The sequence below is a fragment of the Onychostruthus taczanowskii genome, unplaced genomic scaffold (genome assembly GCF_017590055.1).
Source record: "Onychostruthus taczanowskii isolate IOZ18803 unplaced genomic scaffold, ASM1759005v1 scaffold15, whole genome shotgun sequence".
NCBI lineage: Eukaryota > Metazoa > Chordata > Aves > Passeriformes > Passeridae > Onychostruthus > Onychostruthus taczanowskii.
The window spans coordinates 14,604,930-14,621,865 of NW_024498685.1; the positions used below are offsets into that span (position 1 = coordinate 14,604,930).

General features: G+C 45.6%; 1 protein-coding gene across 1 annotated transcript in view; it reads left to right on the plus strand.

Annotated features, from left to right (window-relative positions):
* Positions 1-14,104, plus strand: part of SOX5 (SRY-box transcription factor 5) — a 282,734-nt gene extending 268,630 nt beyond the window's left edge. The window contains exons 12-15 of the mRNA XM_041398803.1: positions 21-129; positions 1,000-1,173; positions 7,271-7,487; positions 10,614-14,104. Coding sequence (XP_041254737.1) covers positions 21-129; positions 1,000-1,173; positions 7,271-7,487; positions 10,614-10,917 — 804 coding nt within the window. The 3' untranslated portion in view covers positions 10,918-14,104. The remainder of the gene's footprint in view (positions 1-20; positions 130-999; positions 1,174-7,270; positions 7,488-10,613) is intronic.
* The last annotated feature ends 2,832 nt before the right edge of the window (positions 14,105-16,936 follow it).

Genomic DNA, 16,936 nt, shown 5'->3' on the forward strand with positions numbered 1-16,936 from the left:
CTGTCATCTTGCCCATATAGGACAAAACAACACTGGAGACCCTGACCCAGCAGCTGGCAGTAAAACAGAGTGAAGATGGGAAGTTCAGCCACGCAATGATGGATTTCAACATGAGTGGAGATTCTGATGGTCAGTACAAATGGCTTTTCCAGATTTCCAGGTTTGTGTGTGTGTCAGTGGATCTGAGGGAGAATCCAAGTGCTTTGGAAGCCCATGAGAAATATGAGCTGTTAGCAATAAGTGGCTACGAAACAAGGCAGGAGGAAGTGATTCATTGTGGGGTGTTTTAAGTCTGGAGATGATTTTTAACCTTCCCTCTGTCCACTGAAGATCTCCAGATGGGACCAAAAATGTATTTTTGATAATAAAAGGTACTAAAGGAGGCAAATATATGTAGGGTAAGTGAGATCACACAGGGAAGCCATGAAGTGTAGACCTGATCCTCCATAAGTGCTGTGTGCTCTGCATCTGTGGGGGCTTCACTGGTTTGATGAAGCAAGCACAATGTTTTTTTGTTTCTCTGCTGTTGCATATATTGTTAAGGAGATGTAGGCACAAAAACAGGCAAGTATGTAAATATTCATTTGCTAGTTAGAGAATTGCTTAAGGAGAAATGCCCAGTATTGCCATCTATCACACCCTTTCTGTCGTAGAAAAGTGGAAGAAAGGTGGCATAATATGACCGGCATTCTGTAAGCAAGAAAGGATGCAAATAAAAAAGTAATTCTGCACTGATAAGTATATATTTGGTGTATGTAATTAAGCAGTAAAAGATGGCTTAGAAAAGCTGTGTGATACTTTGTATCTAAAAGCAATCAAAACTCCTTGTCAGGCCTGTACTGTCAGTACTGAATTACTAGGATGACTGAAGCAGGCCATACACAATGCATTAACCATGAACCTGTTGCGAGTGCCGACTCCTGGAGCATGCAGCAGCTGAGCCTGGCAGAGGAAGCTGCGTGCACCACGAGCTGGCTGCATTTTGCCGTTGCCTTGCAGGAAGCGCGGGGGTTTCGGAGTCGCGGATTTACCGGGAGTCGCGAGGGCGCGGCAGCAACGAGCCGCACATCAAGCGCCCCATGAACGCCTTCATGGTGTGGGCCAAGGACGAGCGCAGGAAGATCCTGCAGGCCTTCCCTGACATGCACAACTCCAACATCAGCAAGATCCTAGGTAAGAGAGAGCTGGAGAGGATTCCGACCGAGCTTAGCTGAGCGCCTGACAGAGCAGAATTGCTCCTTTCTCTCTTGTTCTTCGGTCGCTTCAGTCACTGCACCAAGAGCAGTGGCAGGAGTTTCCCCTGTGCTGCCCAGCAGTGTGCATTAACCACAGCCTGAAATGTTCTTTGTAATTATTGAGATGGTGGCGGCGATTTGGCCATGCACAGAGGAGAGATGGAGTAGCCTGTAGTTCCCGGGTTTTCCTCTTTGGACATGAGGGTTACATTTCTCCTTTTTCCAGAGAGCAGTAACTTCACCAGGCTGCCAAAGCTTCTCCAATAGGATGAACATGGCTTGGCCAGTTCCGTCAGTTCTCTCTGGTCCTGCAGATGCATCTCGTCAGGTCCCACAGATTTGTGCACATTCAGGTTCTTGAACCTGATCTCCTGCACTCGGTGGTTCTTCATTCTTCCATATATTGAAAAGAATTTTTTAAAAACCCTGATTTCCATATTGTCTGCTCTTCACCTCCTGATTAATATTTGTCATGAGCATCATCTACTGAAACCCATGCCAAAGTCTTCCAACTTGTCACTGGTTGATCAGATTCTCAGGACCATGTTCTGTCCAAAGTTGCTCCTCTGTGTTGTGCTGGATGATGCAGTAGGTGACTAGTGAGGCTCACCGAGGCCAGTGAATTACTTCTCAGCAGAAAAATTGTATGTCTGTGACCAAATTAGAGATACTGTATTTTTACCAATAAAAACAGCTACAGGACCTAAGCATCCCTCAAGCCAGTGGCTAAGCAGGAAAGGTGTTTACCTGTGCTGCAGATCTCACTGCTTTTGCAGGCTGCTCAAGAGATGCAGTGCAGTTCTACAGGCAGCATTAACCAGCTGCAGGGCTGGTAAATGTGCCAGGTTTAGACTGGTCAGAGGTTGGAGGCTTACCTTGATCAGAGTGGTATTATGAAAAGTTAGCAGGGGGCAAGTGGGAACGAGATAAATTGGTTGGAGAAGCAAAATGTATTGCCACGGATGGCAGATGTGATGATATTAACCCATGATTTAAAGGGTGGTACGAGATGATTGGATTAGTTATGGGAGCAGGAGTAGAAGGCTAAATTGGTTATGTTGATGGCAATAGAGCCTTCTACTGGTTAAAAGTGATTATACTGGTCAGAGGTGTATGATGTGATTAGCCGGAGGACAGGGCAGTAATAGTTTTGGTCTGTTTCTAAATTGAGAGTAGACCTGCTTAAACCTGTTTTGAAGTAATCAGCTTCAGAAATCTACAAGATCATTCTGAATGGCCCTTTTCATATAGAAAGTACAAAGAGAGCTTGATGTTTTCCCTCTTAACTGATTGTTTTGGATAACAACCTCCGACAGCACGCTGCTAATTCATTCTGCTTAAAACAGGCGCTTGAGCTGGGCTGACATTTTACGCAGTCTCTGGGGATCCTGGTTGACATTTTAAAGGGCTTCTAAGCATTTTATAATACCCTAAAATCTGGTTTTAATAAGCCATTCTGCTGAAATTGTTAACATAAGGAATCACCTTTTACTATTTGGCGCTAGATCAGGGAGATATGGAGACATCTTTTTCTGATTAGATATACAGTAGTTGGAGTAAAATGTGCAAATTCATTACAGATCCTGTTGAGGTGACAGACAGTATAGCTGACTCCAAACTCTCTGTTTTGCTGCCAGATACGGGGAAAAGCAAGGTCTGAGACAGTGAAAGATGATGTTTCTATCTTTACAGCATCACATTCGATTTTTTTTTTTCTCATTCTACGTGTGCAATAGAGAGGGATGTCCTGGCATCTTCCTTCTTGACAGAAACATTACAAAGTTCTTCCCTCAGCTGCAAAAGGCCACTCTTTTGAAGTCAGCAGGGAGCTGTCTGTTAACTGGCACAGGGTGACCAATTAGAGGCTCACAGTTCAACCAGGTATTAAGGTGTCCTTATTAGAAAGCCACAATTTTTCCTTCACATTTTCCCAGCAGCACTGCTACACACTGAGGTCACAGAGCTTGTCACTCAGAGTAACTCAGATAGAGTTCTCACCAACTGAGGGTCATTTTTATAGCAAAATGAGAGGAGGTGCCCTTCCCAGCACTAGAATTCTCTAGGGATTATGTTTGACACTGTGGTATTATGTTTTGAGCATAAAAATTAGATACACGGATTTGTCACTAAATTCATCTGTGCATACGTTTGTCATCCATCTGTTCATTGCAACTTAAACTTGTGGATAATGGTTTTTTTAGTAAATTGTTAAAAAAGTGCTAAAATGGGACTGCTGGACCATGTCAATTTAATAATGCATTGTTTAGATATTTCGGTAAATATTTTAATTAATTTCACGGAGAAAAAAGATTTTAGGAAAAAAATTAAGTCAATTACTAGCTTCAGAAATTCTCTTGGAATGTATACTTGTGTTTACACAAATGTGTACACATTATACATTATACAAGTGTTTGTCTATGTGAGAATGTTTTTTAAACATCAAATCAGCCTGATTCAGGTACTCAGATTGAAAAATGTCAGTCTAATGCACTGAAAATTAGAGAATATTGTAAGCTGAAAATTCTTGTCAGAGAAATTTGGCTTAAAATCAGCAGTGGGCAGAGCTCTGAACCTTGCACGTGTGTGCCTGGAGCACAAGTGCCTGGGCATGGTGAGGGCATCTCTCTTCTGCCCTGGACTCCAAGATTTGCCCTGTCCAGATGTGCTCCCAGTCACACACAGCTGTGTGGGCACAGCTCTGAGTGCCCTGGCTCAGCTGGGGGCAGGGGCTGTGCTTGGTGCTGCAAACTCTTGGAATTTGCTTTTTTTTTTCCTAAATACTTCGGCCACCACATCAGGGAGAATTGTGCTGGGATCCTGCCTGTGCTTTTGCCTGCAGCCAGGGAGGGGAGTGGGCTCTGGTTTCGTAGCCAAGGACAAAAGCCCTGCATGCTTCACCCACTCAAAGCTTTCCAACACAGATGTGAGCAGAGAGCTCGCTCAAGACTGCAAATCTTCCCATAAAAATAAAGGTTTCTCACATTTCTGCAATCATACCTTGTTTGGGCTTGGGTTTGGCACCATGCGTAGGTGCCCATGCCTGCCTCTGTGTGTTTGTAGACACACAAAACAATGACAAATAAAGCTATTGCAAGCATATTTTGTCCAAATATTATGTTGATTGATGGTACTCATTCATAGCTTACCCTGTGGGTAGAAATTCCAAGATCAGAGTTACATACCCTTCAAAATTTCAAAATTTCAGATCAAGACGGTTCAGATAATTGATTGGATTATGTAAATTATTAAGAAAATAAGTGAAAATGATCAAATGTAAAGAGCAATGGTTTACCATCAGAAAATGTGCCCTTTTTAAAAATTTATTTTGACAGCATTGTTTGTTTAATTATGTATGATACTTCAAAACATACTAGTAAAGTATATTTACTACATTTTGTAAGAACAATGAAGTCATAGTAAGAGGAGGCATCACTGCAGAAGGCAGCTATTAAAAATTGGCTAGGAAGAGAGATGAAACTACCTGGATTTTTGTTGTATTTGGGTGTGCAGGCTCAGGAAGAAAAAATACAATGAGTGACATTTATGTATAAGTATTGTGTGTATAACTGTATGTACAGATATTGTGCATCAAAATTTCATGTTCTGTGGCCCTGATCCTGCCCTGTTTTCCTGCCTTTACTTTCCCACTACTTCTTGTCACCTGTGGGGTAGGAATCTGCCTGCCCAGGTCTGACTGTAGGTTTGCAGCAAGGGGAGTGGCACAGCAGAAGAGAAACTGTGCTGGAATAGAGCATTTTCATGGTAATTTTTCAAGAGCTGACCTTAATTTCTACCTTCTTGTACATTTGTCTGTCTCAAAATATGTGTGAGTGCCTGCACTGCAGATCCCTTCACAGCATACAGAGCAAATGTCAAGATTTGTTTAAAGACTGAGCTTCTCAACTTTTGTGATTCTCCTAGTGCTGTGTCTTGTTCTGATGCAGCACCAGGAGAAGGGGCTGGGTGTTTCCCTGGGTGTTAGAGCTTCAGCAGGTCTGTGATTAGACTGCTCTGGATTTAGGCTAACTCTTGGGGTTTTCTTTGCTGAAACGTCAGTGTGTCAGTGCCTACATGCAGAATTTGAAAGCACCCCCACATCTGGGCATCTTCCAGAGCTCATCTGCTTTACTGTAAATTCTCAACGTTGTTCAACCCCGGCCCAGCCTGCGTTTCCCTCTTAGGCAGCATGAGTTGGTGTGCAGTGTTGTGACAGTCGCTGTGTCATTCATCCCCAAGCCCAGGAGGAAAGCCAGTGTCATTTTTCCAGCCACTCTCTTTGCCAGGAAAAGCTGGGAATCATTTCCGTGCAGAAGACCAAGCTGCTGAGCAGGATTCTGCTCCCAGGGCTGCTGCCCCGTGTAACACAGAGCCCTGGCAGCAGTCCCCAGGTGCAGGCACTAGCTGTGTGTGGCATTGGAGGGCACGTGCAGGAGTTTCAGTCCTGACCCCAAAAGCCATCTAGCCAGGCAGTTGTGGTGCTGGGCCTAAGCTAAAATCAGTGTCATTAAACTCCTGCCCACTCCAGGACTAGCTGGGGGATCTCTGCGTGCTGAATGCTGTAAACAGGATGAAAAATGATGGGTTTGGCTTCAAAGCAGTGTTTGCTGAGAAAGGCACGCCCGCTGCCCCTTCTCAGGACAGACATCACTGTTTGAACATTGCTTATCTCTGCACGTGAGGTCAGCTGGTAGCAGCTCTTCCCTCTGGAAGCCCAGACTGCATAATGGAGTAAAGATCCACAGAGTAATGGGGGAAATGGTGTCAATAATCAGAAGGGGCCTTTCTAGAGGGAATGAAGGTGTTTTCTTTCCTGGGGAAAGGATAACTGTGTTCCCTCTACTGCAAGTGGGATAAGACCAGCCTGAGCAGTAGCATGAGCTGACCATAAAAAATGAGGAACAAGAGGAAGTCAAGTATGACGTATGGCATTATGAACCCATTAAATTGAGAAACTACTCAAACATTTTTCCAGTGGGAAACTTGACTATTTTCCAATAAAGTTTTCTTTCTAGGCCACAGGTTTCACAGCTTGAACTATTCCTGTTATTTGAAATGTATCTTACCCTGAAGCACTTCTGTATTTAATGGAAAAATAAAATGGGGCAACTGATTCAAGAACTTTTACTTTCTGCTCCCATATTATATCCTTTAAGAAATATTAGTTTATAACTTTCAGCAGGCAGTTGAAAACAATTTTGAAGTCTTTACTATATCCCTATCTCAGATATCCACGTTAGCATAGTCAGAAAACAGGGCTGGCAAGCCATAGTGCAGCTCCTGGGAGAGAAGTGCAGTAGCCCAGTGCTTTTCCCTTCATGACACAGTAAATTCTTTAAGTTGGGGCTGGCAATGTTTCCCAGCACTTGCTCTTGGAGTTAAACCCCCCCTGACACATATGGGATAGTTTACAGCTTTTAGAGGCATTGCTTTAGGGTCTTTGCAGGCTCCTGAACATGACTGCAGAGCATTTACAGTCAGCTCCTCTCCTGACCACCAGCCTGGGAGCCAGGAAGACCTGGTGTTTGTCAGGGAGGATTGGGCTGAGGGCTTGTGCATGTCCAGATGTGATGCCTTGGTCCAGCCGTGGATCACAGACAGCAGCACATGGAGCAGGAGCTGTGAACAGGCACGTGGCCAGGGCAGTGTGGGGCCCCAGCAGAGCAGACTCTGCGTGTCCCTCCCTCCAAAACACACTGCCTTGTTTCCTGGAACAAAGTGTCAGGGATTGTCAGGATTGTGGTTTTGCTGCCCACCTGAAAGGCTTTGGAAGGTAGATAAACTTCAGTAACATATTGAGTCACAATTTCCAGTGCCACCTCTCTCTACATCTTGGCCGTACCCAGGCAGTTTATGAGTCAAATACAAACAAGACCAGAACCCTGTCTAGAAGCTCTGACAGATTCCCAGCCCAAAGCCAAATGGCCTTAGGTGTCTTCTTCTGGGTGACCTACTTGTTTCCGTGCCTTGCAGCGTTTGGGGATGAGCAGCCTCTCATCTCTTTTCTTTCTCCTTTTTTTTTTAATTTTTGGTGACAGGGTCTCGCTGGAAAGCTATGACAAACCTAGAGAAGCAGCCATACTACGAGGAGCAGGCCCGGCTCAGCAAGCAGCACCTGGAGAAGTACCCAGACTACAAGTACAAGCCCAGGCCGAAGCGCACGTGCCTCGTGGACGGCAAGAAGCTGCGCATCGGCGAGTACAAGGCCATCATGCGCAACCGGCGCCAGGAGATGAGGCAGTACTTCAACGTCGGGTAAGGCCTTCCACACGCTCATTCCGTCCAAAAACTAACACTCATCAGGGGCAATTCTTAATCATGGTTTACTGGCAAGAGTGTTGAATGCTGCTGACAGAAAATGGGAGCTGTATTTCATAGCAAGGTGTTCCAGGGTAGTTTCAGGAACCTTTTTGTTGGTTCTGTTTTACACTCAACGCCTCGGCCAACTGTCTCATTTCCACTCTGAGCATGAAAAAAAAAGGCTTTAAGATTTTCTAATGAAACTTACTTCTAATGAAATAAGTCTGCTAATAAAGCCTTACAACTGTTACAAAGCCTCAGAGAGAGTACCTGAAGGAATCCGTGGCAGTGCCTCTGGATCCAAAAGCCAAAAAAAGGAGTCTGCATTCCGTAGGATCTGTGGCAAGGGGTCTGCAAAAGGACTGCTGAGCACACTGCACTTGAGCTGGGATGTGAACGTGGCTCAGTTGATTGATGCCAGGCTGTATTCATATCATGTCTGCATTGTTCATTTGTCCTTCCAGGGAGTGTCTTACAGTCCAGCAAGTTAAATGCTTTCTGTTGAGCAGAAATTTTAAGACTAGTTCTGATAAACAGCTAAAGATCAGTTTGATATGATTAGAATAAAATATGCCTAGAAGACTAGCATATATTTTCCTTCTGCAGATATTCCTTGGTGTTGGTTACAGCAGATCAAAAAGAATCTGAAGTAGTCAAATATTCCACAATATTTCTGTATTCACATGAGAAAATTAAAAGCTACCCAGAGATCCTAAAAAAAAAAAAAACAAAACAAAACCAGCAACAAGAGTGACCCTCTGAAATAATGGAATTTGTGTTCTGTTTCATCTGAGTTTGGAATCCTTTTGGTATTAACTGGGTTGCACATCTCTTTAGTTGATGGCTGGAAGTAGCACTAAAGGAGAGAACATCTATCCAGTGACTGTTAAGTGTCAGCAGACTGTGTTTTAAACAGCTACAGTGTGCATTGTTAGAATAAGCTGCTCAGCAGAGAAATTTGAGCTGCTTAACCCTGTGGTGCTGGCAGGTCCAGTGATCCCAGTGGTAAGCACTGAAACAAACACAGGGAAGTCAGCCAACATTCGGCATCAAGAGATTAAAAAAGAGGAGGGGGCCTTATGGAAAAAGAATAGGTGGCAACAGAGCCCCCAAAATGCTGCTTATCTGGTTAACATGCATGCCTCATCACGGGGAAAAACATTAACCTTGTAAATTCTGCCTACAGAAATTCAGCTTTCCAAACAGGGCTGACATTGAAATCAAGACATTTGTGGAGGTAATTTGCAGTGGGGCAGGTCCCAGGGTGAAACCTTGCTGGCAGCAGCTGGCAGAGTGGCCGTGGCTGCAGCCACCAGTCCCAGCACTACGCTGCATTCCTGCTTTAGGTTCCCCATCTGCTGCATCCCCCAGCACAGGCCTGGTAGGGCTAAACCCCCAAACCTGAGCCCAGCTCGTGCCTGGGCACCGCACTAAGGGCTTGGTTCAACAGGAGCTGTGGCTGTGCTGGGGGATCCCAGCGGGAAGGATTGGGAGTTTTTTCGTGTCTCCTATTTCAGTGTCCTCATCTTCAGTGGTAGCGTGTCAGGCACGGCCTGCTGAGAGCCCTGATACATTAGTACCTGAGGACTGCTGCAAGATCCTCTAGGCTGAGCATCCCATAGAGGTGGAAAAATACTGTTCTTAAATTATTTAATATTTGAAAAGCACTCTGAAAAGCAGCATTTAAGTGCAAAGTGTTCCTATTGTTAAATATTAAAACAAATTTAAGTGTGCTGAATCTTGTTGCAGAGATGCTGACTCCAGAAAACAAAAGCCTTCCTACTGAATTAAGAGCAAAATGCAAATTAGATCTGCTCCCTACTTTAAGAGCTGCATCTTCAGCTGAGACAACTTGGGTTGTTTCAGAGACGTGGAAATAAGGGCTCTGTGGAGGGAGGCCTTGCTTGGATGGCAGGCAGGAAGTTTCTGAAAATGCAGCAAGCAATCCCAAACAAATATAAAGCTGCTTGGCAGAGGAAAGTCTTTCAGGATCACTGTACTGTGTGAGGCTTACTGTGCAGCCAGGGCACAGGCAGGCAGGGGAACAGGGAAGGGTTTCATTCTTAATTAAGAATGTTCATCTCAAGAGACTCTGCCCTGTCTCCTGTGGCAAGGCTTTTCAGTGCAGATGGACACACCGCTGATGACATTACAATGTGCAGCATGTTCTGAACAGAATTACTGCAATGGAATTACTTCATGCAGGAAGGCAACAAAAGGAGCATGAATTTTAAACCTCTGGGCTTGTCGGGACTCTGAAGCTTCTCAGGGAAACAAACACTGTGTATAGCACAGCTAGTGTTCTTGATGCAAAGGGAATTTCTGTGGCCTGGAATAATTCTTCTTTCATTACTGCAGACAGGATTCCGAGGCTTAGACGCTGTGTAAAGGCATCCTGTAGGAGATTTTCTCAACTGCTCATGTTGTTTCCTTGCTTTTTATTTATTTTTCAATTGTGCCCGCTTCCATTTTAAGTCTGCCTTTTCCCTCTCTTCCTTCAGAGAATCTGCTTTTCACAGGGGCTGCTCCCAGTGGAAACCCTCACCTTCCAGTGGGAGGCCTTTGGTGACCCGTGCTGTAAAGTCACCTTGGCTCCAGAAAGCCCACTGTTCCTCTCCCTGGTAATGAGCAGCTCTCTGAAGGAAAGTGGAGTAAGCATTGTCTCTGCTTTCTCCTCACCCAGAGGCATTTTCCTGCAGCCCCTTGCCATTCCTGTGCGGTCTGCCTAGACCTTGCTGCCTCTCTCCTGTTGGCAGTTTATGTCTGCTTACTGGGACTCCTCTGTCCAGTCCCGATGGCAGGCTGGATTTTTTAAAAGGAAGCTTTTCAAAACATACGGGTTTTAGGTTGGGCCACATGTGGCAAGCGTGTTTATTTTTGGGTGCAGAAAAGACGTTTTCCCCACAATCAGGCCAGCTGAAGCTGTAGCTGGGGTGCAGCTAGAGGGTTTTCTCACCAGTGGAACTGGTCGGGGTTCGTTTGTGAGCACGGCTCGGTGAGTTCCCGGCGCTGCTGCAGGAACTGCCGCGCGTGCCCCGGCGTTCCCCGCAGCGTGCCAACCCCTGCGCTCTCTCCTGGCAGGCAACAAGCGCAGCTGCCGCTGGCCACGGCGGGCGTGGTGTACCCGGGAGCCATCGCCATGGCGGGCATGCCCTCGCCGCACCTGCCCTCGGAGCACTCGAGCGTGTCCAGCAGCCCCGAGCCCGGCCTGCCCGGCCTGCAGAGCGCCTACGGGGCCAAGGGCGACGAGCCGCACGTCAAGGAGGAGCTGCAGCCCGACGAGGCCAACGGCGACGTCTACGACGACTACGACGAGGAGGAGGAGGACCCCGATGCAGACTATGGCAGTGACAGTGAAAACCACATGGCGGGCCAGGCCAACTGATGGGGCCCCGCCGCCCGCAGGACTTCAAGGAGGAAAGGAAAACAGAAATCCATAAAGCCCCGTCTGGTTTATCCTTGCCAGTGGCCAAGCACATTAACTTTCTCATACACTGACTGTTACTTTAACTGTTAGTCTTAACTAGTTGGGACATCAGCTGACTAATAGACATCAGCCTGCGTCAGAAGGAAAAAGGCTCAGAAGAAAGGAAACAAGGACAACGACAACAACAACAGAATGATATAAGCTATGGGTAAAATAATGCCAGTAATTCAGCTGCTATACCCAAGCACTGAAGTCTTACCCGTTGACCTTTTATTATTATTATTTTTTTTTCAAATAAACTTTATGGCTGTTTGTTCTACAATGTTCTAGAAATTCTCACTCAGGTACACAGTGCCAACAAGTGGCTTGTGAATGTGTTTTGTTGTTTTGTGCTACAGTTTAAAGAGAAATAATTTTTTTTTTTTTTGGTAATGCACCTGACAGGAAAAAAAAAAGATAAAATTCCTTTTAACCCCCTCTGTCTCCTCCTCCTCCTCTTCTTCCTCTTCCTCCTCTTCCTCCTCCTTCTCCTCCTCCTGACTGACGTCAAATCTGGGTCAGAAGTGTGTGTGTGTGCGTGCCTGTGCGCGTGGCTGGCAAGGAAGGAAGTGGGGAGTCTTTCTGTTAACCCCAACAAGCATTTCCTTTCAAGAGAGGACTTCTCTTCATCAGTTGCACACCATACTGAGTCTTTGAGCAAGTGCCAAATTTGTACTAAAGCGCTGAACTAGTCCAATTTGCTTTTTTTAGGTTGGTCTCTTCTTGTTTTGTTTTTCTTTGGTTTTTCATTTGCTTCTTGCTCTGTCTGAAGTTAGGACAGTGTTATATCTTAGACAATCCCTTGAAGAACCTGATATACCAGCAGCTGGTGAGATTAGACATATATTTTTGCTTTTGCTTTTGCTTTTTAAAGGAAACTGTAGGTGCTGTTCTCAGGTGAAAAAAAAAAGAGAGAGAGAGAGAGACATAAGAAATTTAGAGAAAAAATATTTTATGGTCTTGGATTTTCATGTGTGCGTGTTTATGGTACTAATAAGAATAATCTTGGACTATCGTGGGCAAAAAGCATGTTCCAGAATGAAGTCCTGCACCCTCCAAGCAACTTGGTCTGTAAGAAACCTTTACTTTTAGTTTGCACTTCAAGTGGCAGCATAAACAACATAAAAGGCTTGTCCAAAATGTGGTTTGTTCTGCAGAGGACACAGCAGCTGGAAATGTTACCAGGTGCTGAGCATAATTAAGTTACCACCAAGCGGGCCCAGTTTGATGAACTCGTCCCTTCAGGCTGGTTGAGTACTGATTTCTGATTCAAAGGGCCATTTTTTTTTTTTTTGACTGACTTCTTTTTCTCCCGTGCACTGGCAGAGATTGTTCTTGTATCAGTGGGATGTTTGCGTGGGAAGGAAGGCTGATAGCTGAGAGGAGATTTCTGTATTCCAAGGAGGGTTGCAAGAACTCAGCCCAGTGCAGTGCTGAGTTCCCCTTGCTGCTGCCTCTCACAGCTGAAAAATCATTCTCTGTGCTCAGCAGTCTGCAGTCCTGTTGTAGAGCAGTCCCACTGCTGGGGCAGGATCAGGGAGCTGTCGGAGCTGCTCTTTGCCCGGGAGGGGAAGGGAAGCTCTTGGCACAAACCTTCCTCTGAATCGTTCTTCAGCTGAGGATGCCAGCTCTGTGTCGCTTCCCAGTAAATTCCTACTCCCAGAGGGAGCAGCATTGCTGTTGGTACCCCTGTACCTTACAAAATCAGCCCCCTTACAAAATCAGCCCCCTTACAAAATCAGAGCCCTGCTCAGCGCTGCTTGGCAGCCCTGACTTCGCAAGCAGCCCCTCAGTCAGGCAAGTTCAGCCCTTGGTGGCAGGTGCAGGACGGTGAGCAGGACAGGCAGGAGGAGGGAATGCTTTTCCTGGCCTCTCGAAATCCCACTGGAAGTGTAACTTGAGCTCTGCAGACCTCGTGCAAAGCAAAAAGCAAATGCCATTGAGCGCTTAGGACAATGCTCCCACGTTTGGGCATGTGACAGTTGCACCCTGCTACATCTCTTTTCTTTTTCTCTGTTCTCCCCATTTTGATTTCCACCTCTGCTTTGAAACATTCTTTTCTGTTTTCTCTCTCTCAGAAGATTTGCTCTGAAATTATGCTTGGAGTAGCTGATCATATCCTCCGTGTCAGAGAGGGTTCTTTTCTGTTTGTATTTTATGACTGTGTTGGGGTTTTTGTTTTTTTTTTCAGTTGAACTGCCTCTTCTTGCTAGTGTTGAATGGTAATTATAATAATAATAATAATGGTCAGCTGTTCCCAGATTAGTAAATTATGTATAATTTATTTACACCCTCCCCCCTTTTTTAACTTTATTTTATTCTGTTCTAATTTGGCAGTGCAGCAAATGAAGCTGTTAGGCTATTTAAAATGGATACCCCTCCCCACCTTACCTTTTTATATATATATAAATATATATATATATATACATATGAAAACAAATCGCTTCTTCTTCTGCTCACACCATTTCTCTTTCTTTTATTTTAATTTTGGCCCCAGCCATGTCAACTTCTGATGTTTATTATGATGGAGTGAATTAATGGGAGTGTTGTTTTCAATCTTAATTAACTTCTGCTCTCTCATCACTCATTTTAGTTATTTAATTACACCAGTCATCTAGAGCCAATTTTTTTGAAGCACTCTGTTTGGATAAGAAGGAAAAAAAAGTAGACAATTGTTTTTATATCATTATTATGTACAATGTGAAAACAGATATTTGCTCCTTTTTATTTTAATTTTTTTAAAACTTTTAAATTTGTTCCCTGTCTTTGTGAACAAATTACTTCTGACTCCTGTGGGTTCACCTCACATTTGCTGGATGCTTGATTTCCACCACAGTTGAGAGTCCCTCCGGTTGAATTGTGTCACTTCAGGCCACCAGGATACTTTGTTTTAGCTCCAGGTAGGTGCCTCGCTGCGGGCTGGGGCTGGAGCAAGCCTTGGGCTGGCAGGGCTCAGGGGGAAGGGGCCCTTGGGCTCCAGTGGGACCAACTCCTGGCCCTGAAATCCCAGGAGAGGCTGGGGGCAGCCTGCTGGGCACCAGGGCTGGGCAGTGCTGCTGTCCCCAGCCTGCTGTCCCTGGCACAGTGGGCAGTGCCTGCTGTCCCCAGCCTGCTGTCCCCAGCCTGGTGTCCCCAGCCTGCTGTCCCTGGGCACCAGGGCTGGGCAGTGCCTGCTGTCCCCAGCCTGGTGTCCCTGGCAGAGGGCAGTGCTTGGTGTCCCCAGCCTGGTGTCCATGGGCACCAGGGATGGGCAGTGCTGCTGTCCCCAGCCTGCTGTTCCCAGCCTGCTGTCCCTGGCACAAAGGGCAGTGCCTGCTGTCCCCAGCCTGCTGTCCCTGGCACAGAGGGCAGTGCCCTCCCCAGAGCTCCCAGCCTGCTGTCCTTGGGCACTGGGGATGGGCAGTGCCTGGTGTCCCCAGCCTGGTGTCCATGGCAGAGGGCAGTGCCTGGTGTCCCCAGCCTGGTGTCCATGGGCACCAGGGATGGGCAGTGCCTAGTGTCCCCAGCCTGGTGTCCCTGGCAGAGGGCAGTGCCTGCTGTCCCCAGCCTGGTGTCCATGGGCTCCAGGGATGGGCAGTGCCCCCCGAGCCCCCAGCTGTCCCCTGCCCCAGCCAGGGCAGGCTGTTCCTTGCACGTCCCCTCGGAGGCTGTGCCCCACCTGCCTGCCCTGGGGCTGTGGGAACGGGCTGCTGCAGCACACTGTCCCCATCCTCCACCTTTGGGATGTTGAAACCGATGCAGAAATGTTAAAAAGGAAGGAAAAAAAAAAAAAAAAAAAAAAAAGGCCAAAAGATGAAGACGTAAATAAATGGCTCTGGGGTTCCAAACCAGCAAAGTGCTTAACACCCATGCTAACATTTTCTGAGGTCCAAGGATGAGCACCCACATATCCTTCAGCAGCAGAAGACCAGATTTGAAAATAGGGTACTGTTTGTCCCTCTTGATTTTCTGGGGGAAAAAAAACCCTAAAAAACAAAAAAACCCAAAATACGCATTTATAAAAATTATCTTCCTGTCTTTTTTCTTTTCTTCTTTTTTTTTTTTCCCTGGGCTCTGTGCCCTGGAGCACGTAGAAAAGCCAGGTTAGAAGAGATTAGGATTTATTACCCTAGAAGCTCATTGAGGCCCTAGTGCCCCTCTGCCCTGGGGAGCTGCCTGGGGGTGTAAGGCCACCTCCTCCTGCATGGGGGAAGCCACCATGCATCTTGGGAGCTTGAGAAAGAACATCTCCAGCAGAGGGGAAAAGGGGAAAAGAAAGGAAAAAACGGAGGCACTTGCTTCTAAGCTCAATTAAATAACACAGAGTATATCCTTTTTTCCATTTATTCATGCCTTATATTAGTAAAATAGGATTTTTAAGTGCATTTAACATCTTTATCTAACCGTTCCGCTATATTAATCAGGCCCCCAGAAAAGAACACTAGCTATTATTATAGCATTTAATTAGTTTTGTAACCAAATCCTCTTATTATGAATGCACATGGAAGAAATTCTTTCTTCGAAGACATTATTTCAAAGATTTGGTTACTGCGGTAGACTGTCTTTAATTAAATCATTTTTTAGAAAGTAAATTGTCTTTAACCTTTTTACAGCACATTTTCAGAGCTTTTTCTTTCTAATCCAAAGAGATGAGCTGTTATTGTCCCCGAAGAAGCCTCTGACATCACATTTGTACCATCAGAAATAATTACACTGGGTGGAAATGTAGGTCTTCCTGAGCGAGGACTCTGCTGCGAGGGGAGGCAGCGCGCGGCGTGGGGTGGGAGCTGCCTTTGTCCCGGCGCTCCTGGCTAGAGCCATCCCTTCCATTTGCAAATAACTCTGTCATTCACTCGCTGTGGATTCAAGTGTATCCTCAATTCACAGGGCATGGGCTGTCTGTTTAGCTTGGTTTATATTTACATTTTTTCGACTTTATCTTAACTTGTCAGTTTCCCAGATTGAAGAACGTGTCAAGTTCGTTTTTTCTACTGACTGATTTCTCTACTCCCCAGTGTTTTTTGTCACTGGTTTGCTGAAACAGTATTTATATAGCTCCATTGGCTCTAAAGCTCTTACTCCTTCTAACGTTTTGGATTTTACAAGTGAAATGAAAATAGAAAAGAAATAGAGACAATCAAATGCCTGGAGCTTAAAACAAAGTATGTGCAACCTACCATCTCACTTGAAATTTAATAAAAGAAATAATTATGTAAATATAACATAGAGTTATAGATTTATATTTTGTTCATAACACATAGTGTAATATAAGTTGTATATTTTCATGTTTTGGTTTTATGTTATCATTCATGCCACAATAAATGAAAAAAAACGGGAGTTGATGTACTCTTTAAAAAAAATACGATGTGGATTGCCACCATCCTGGGTTTTTGGTTTTGGTTTTTGGGTTTTTTGTTTCTTTTGCATTCCCCTTTTTTCAGTATTACTGCCCTGCAAGGCACCAATAAAACAGCAAATGTGTTCTTTACCTATCCTGTGGTCTGTTTCCCACTTCTTACAGCAAAGGGCGTGCTAGCCAGCCGTCCTGCAAAGAGAGCCAAACAGCTGCGCTCCAGCGGCGGAAAATGGGATTGAGATTCAGCTCCCCGCTCTGCTCAGAGATTCGAGGTTTTCACCAAGCCACAGCACACAAGTGACCCTGCCTTTGAGCCCCGGCCTCAGAGCAGAGGGAGGAGCAGGTCCTGAGGCTCTCCCTGAGCCTGCTGTGCTCAGGGAATACCCAATTATAAACACAGTGACACCGAGCTACGGAAAAAATAGCTCGGCTCCGAGTTAGTCACAATGTCCCAACATGCTGCCTAAACAGTTCATGGAGTTTTGACAGCAGCATATGGCACCAAGTGGGATGAAATGAATTTGTACCTGGTTTTGACAGTAAGTTATTCTGATGGGTGCTTACTCTCAAGTGCCTACGGCTTGACAGATGCCACTCTGTGCT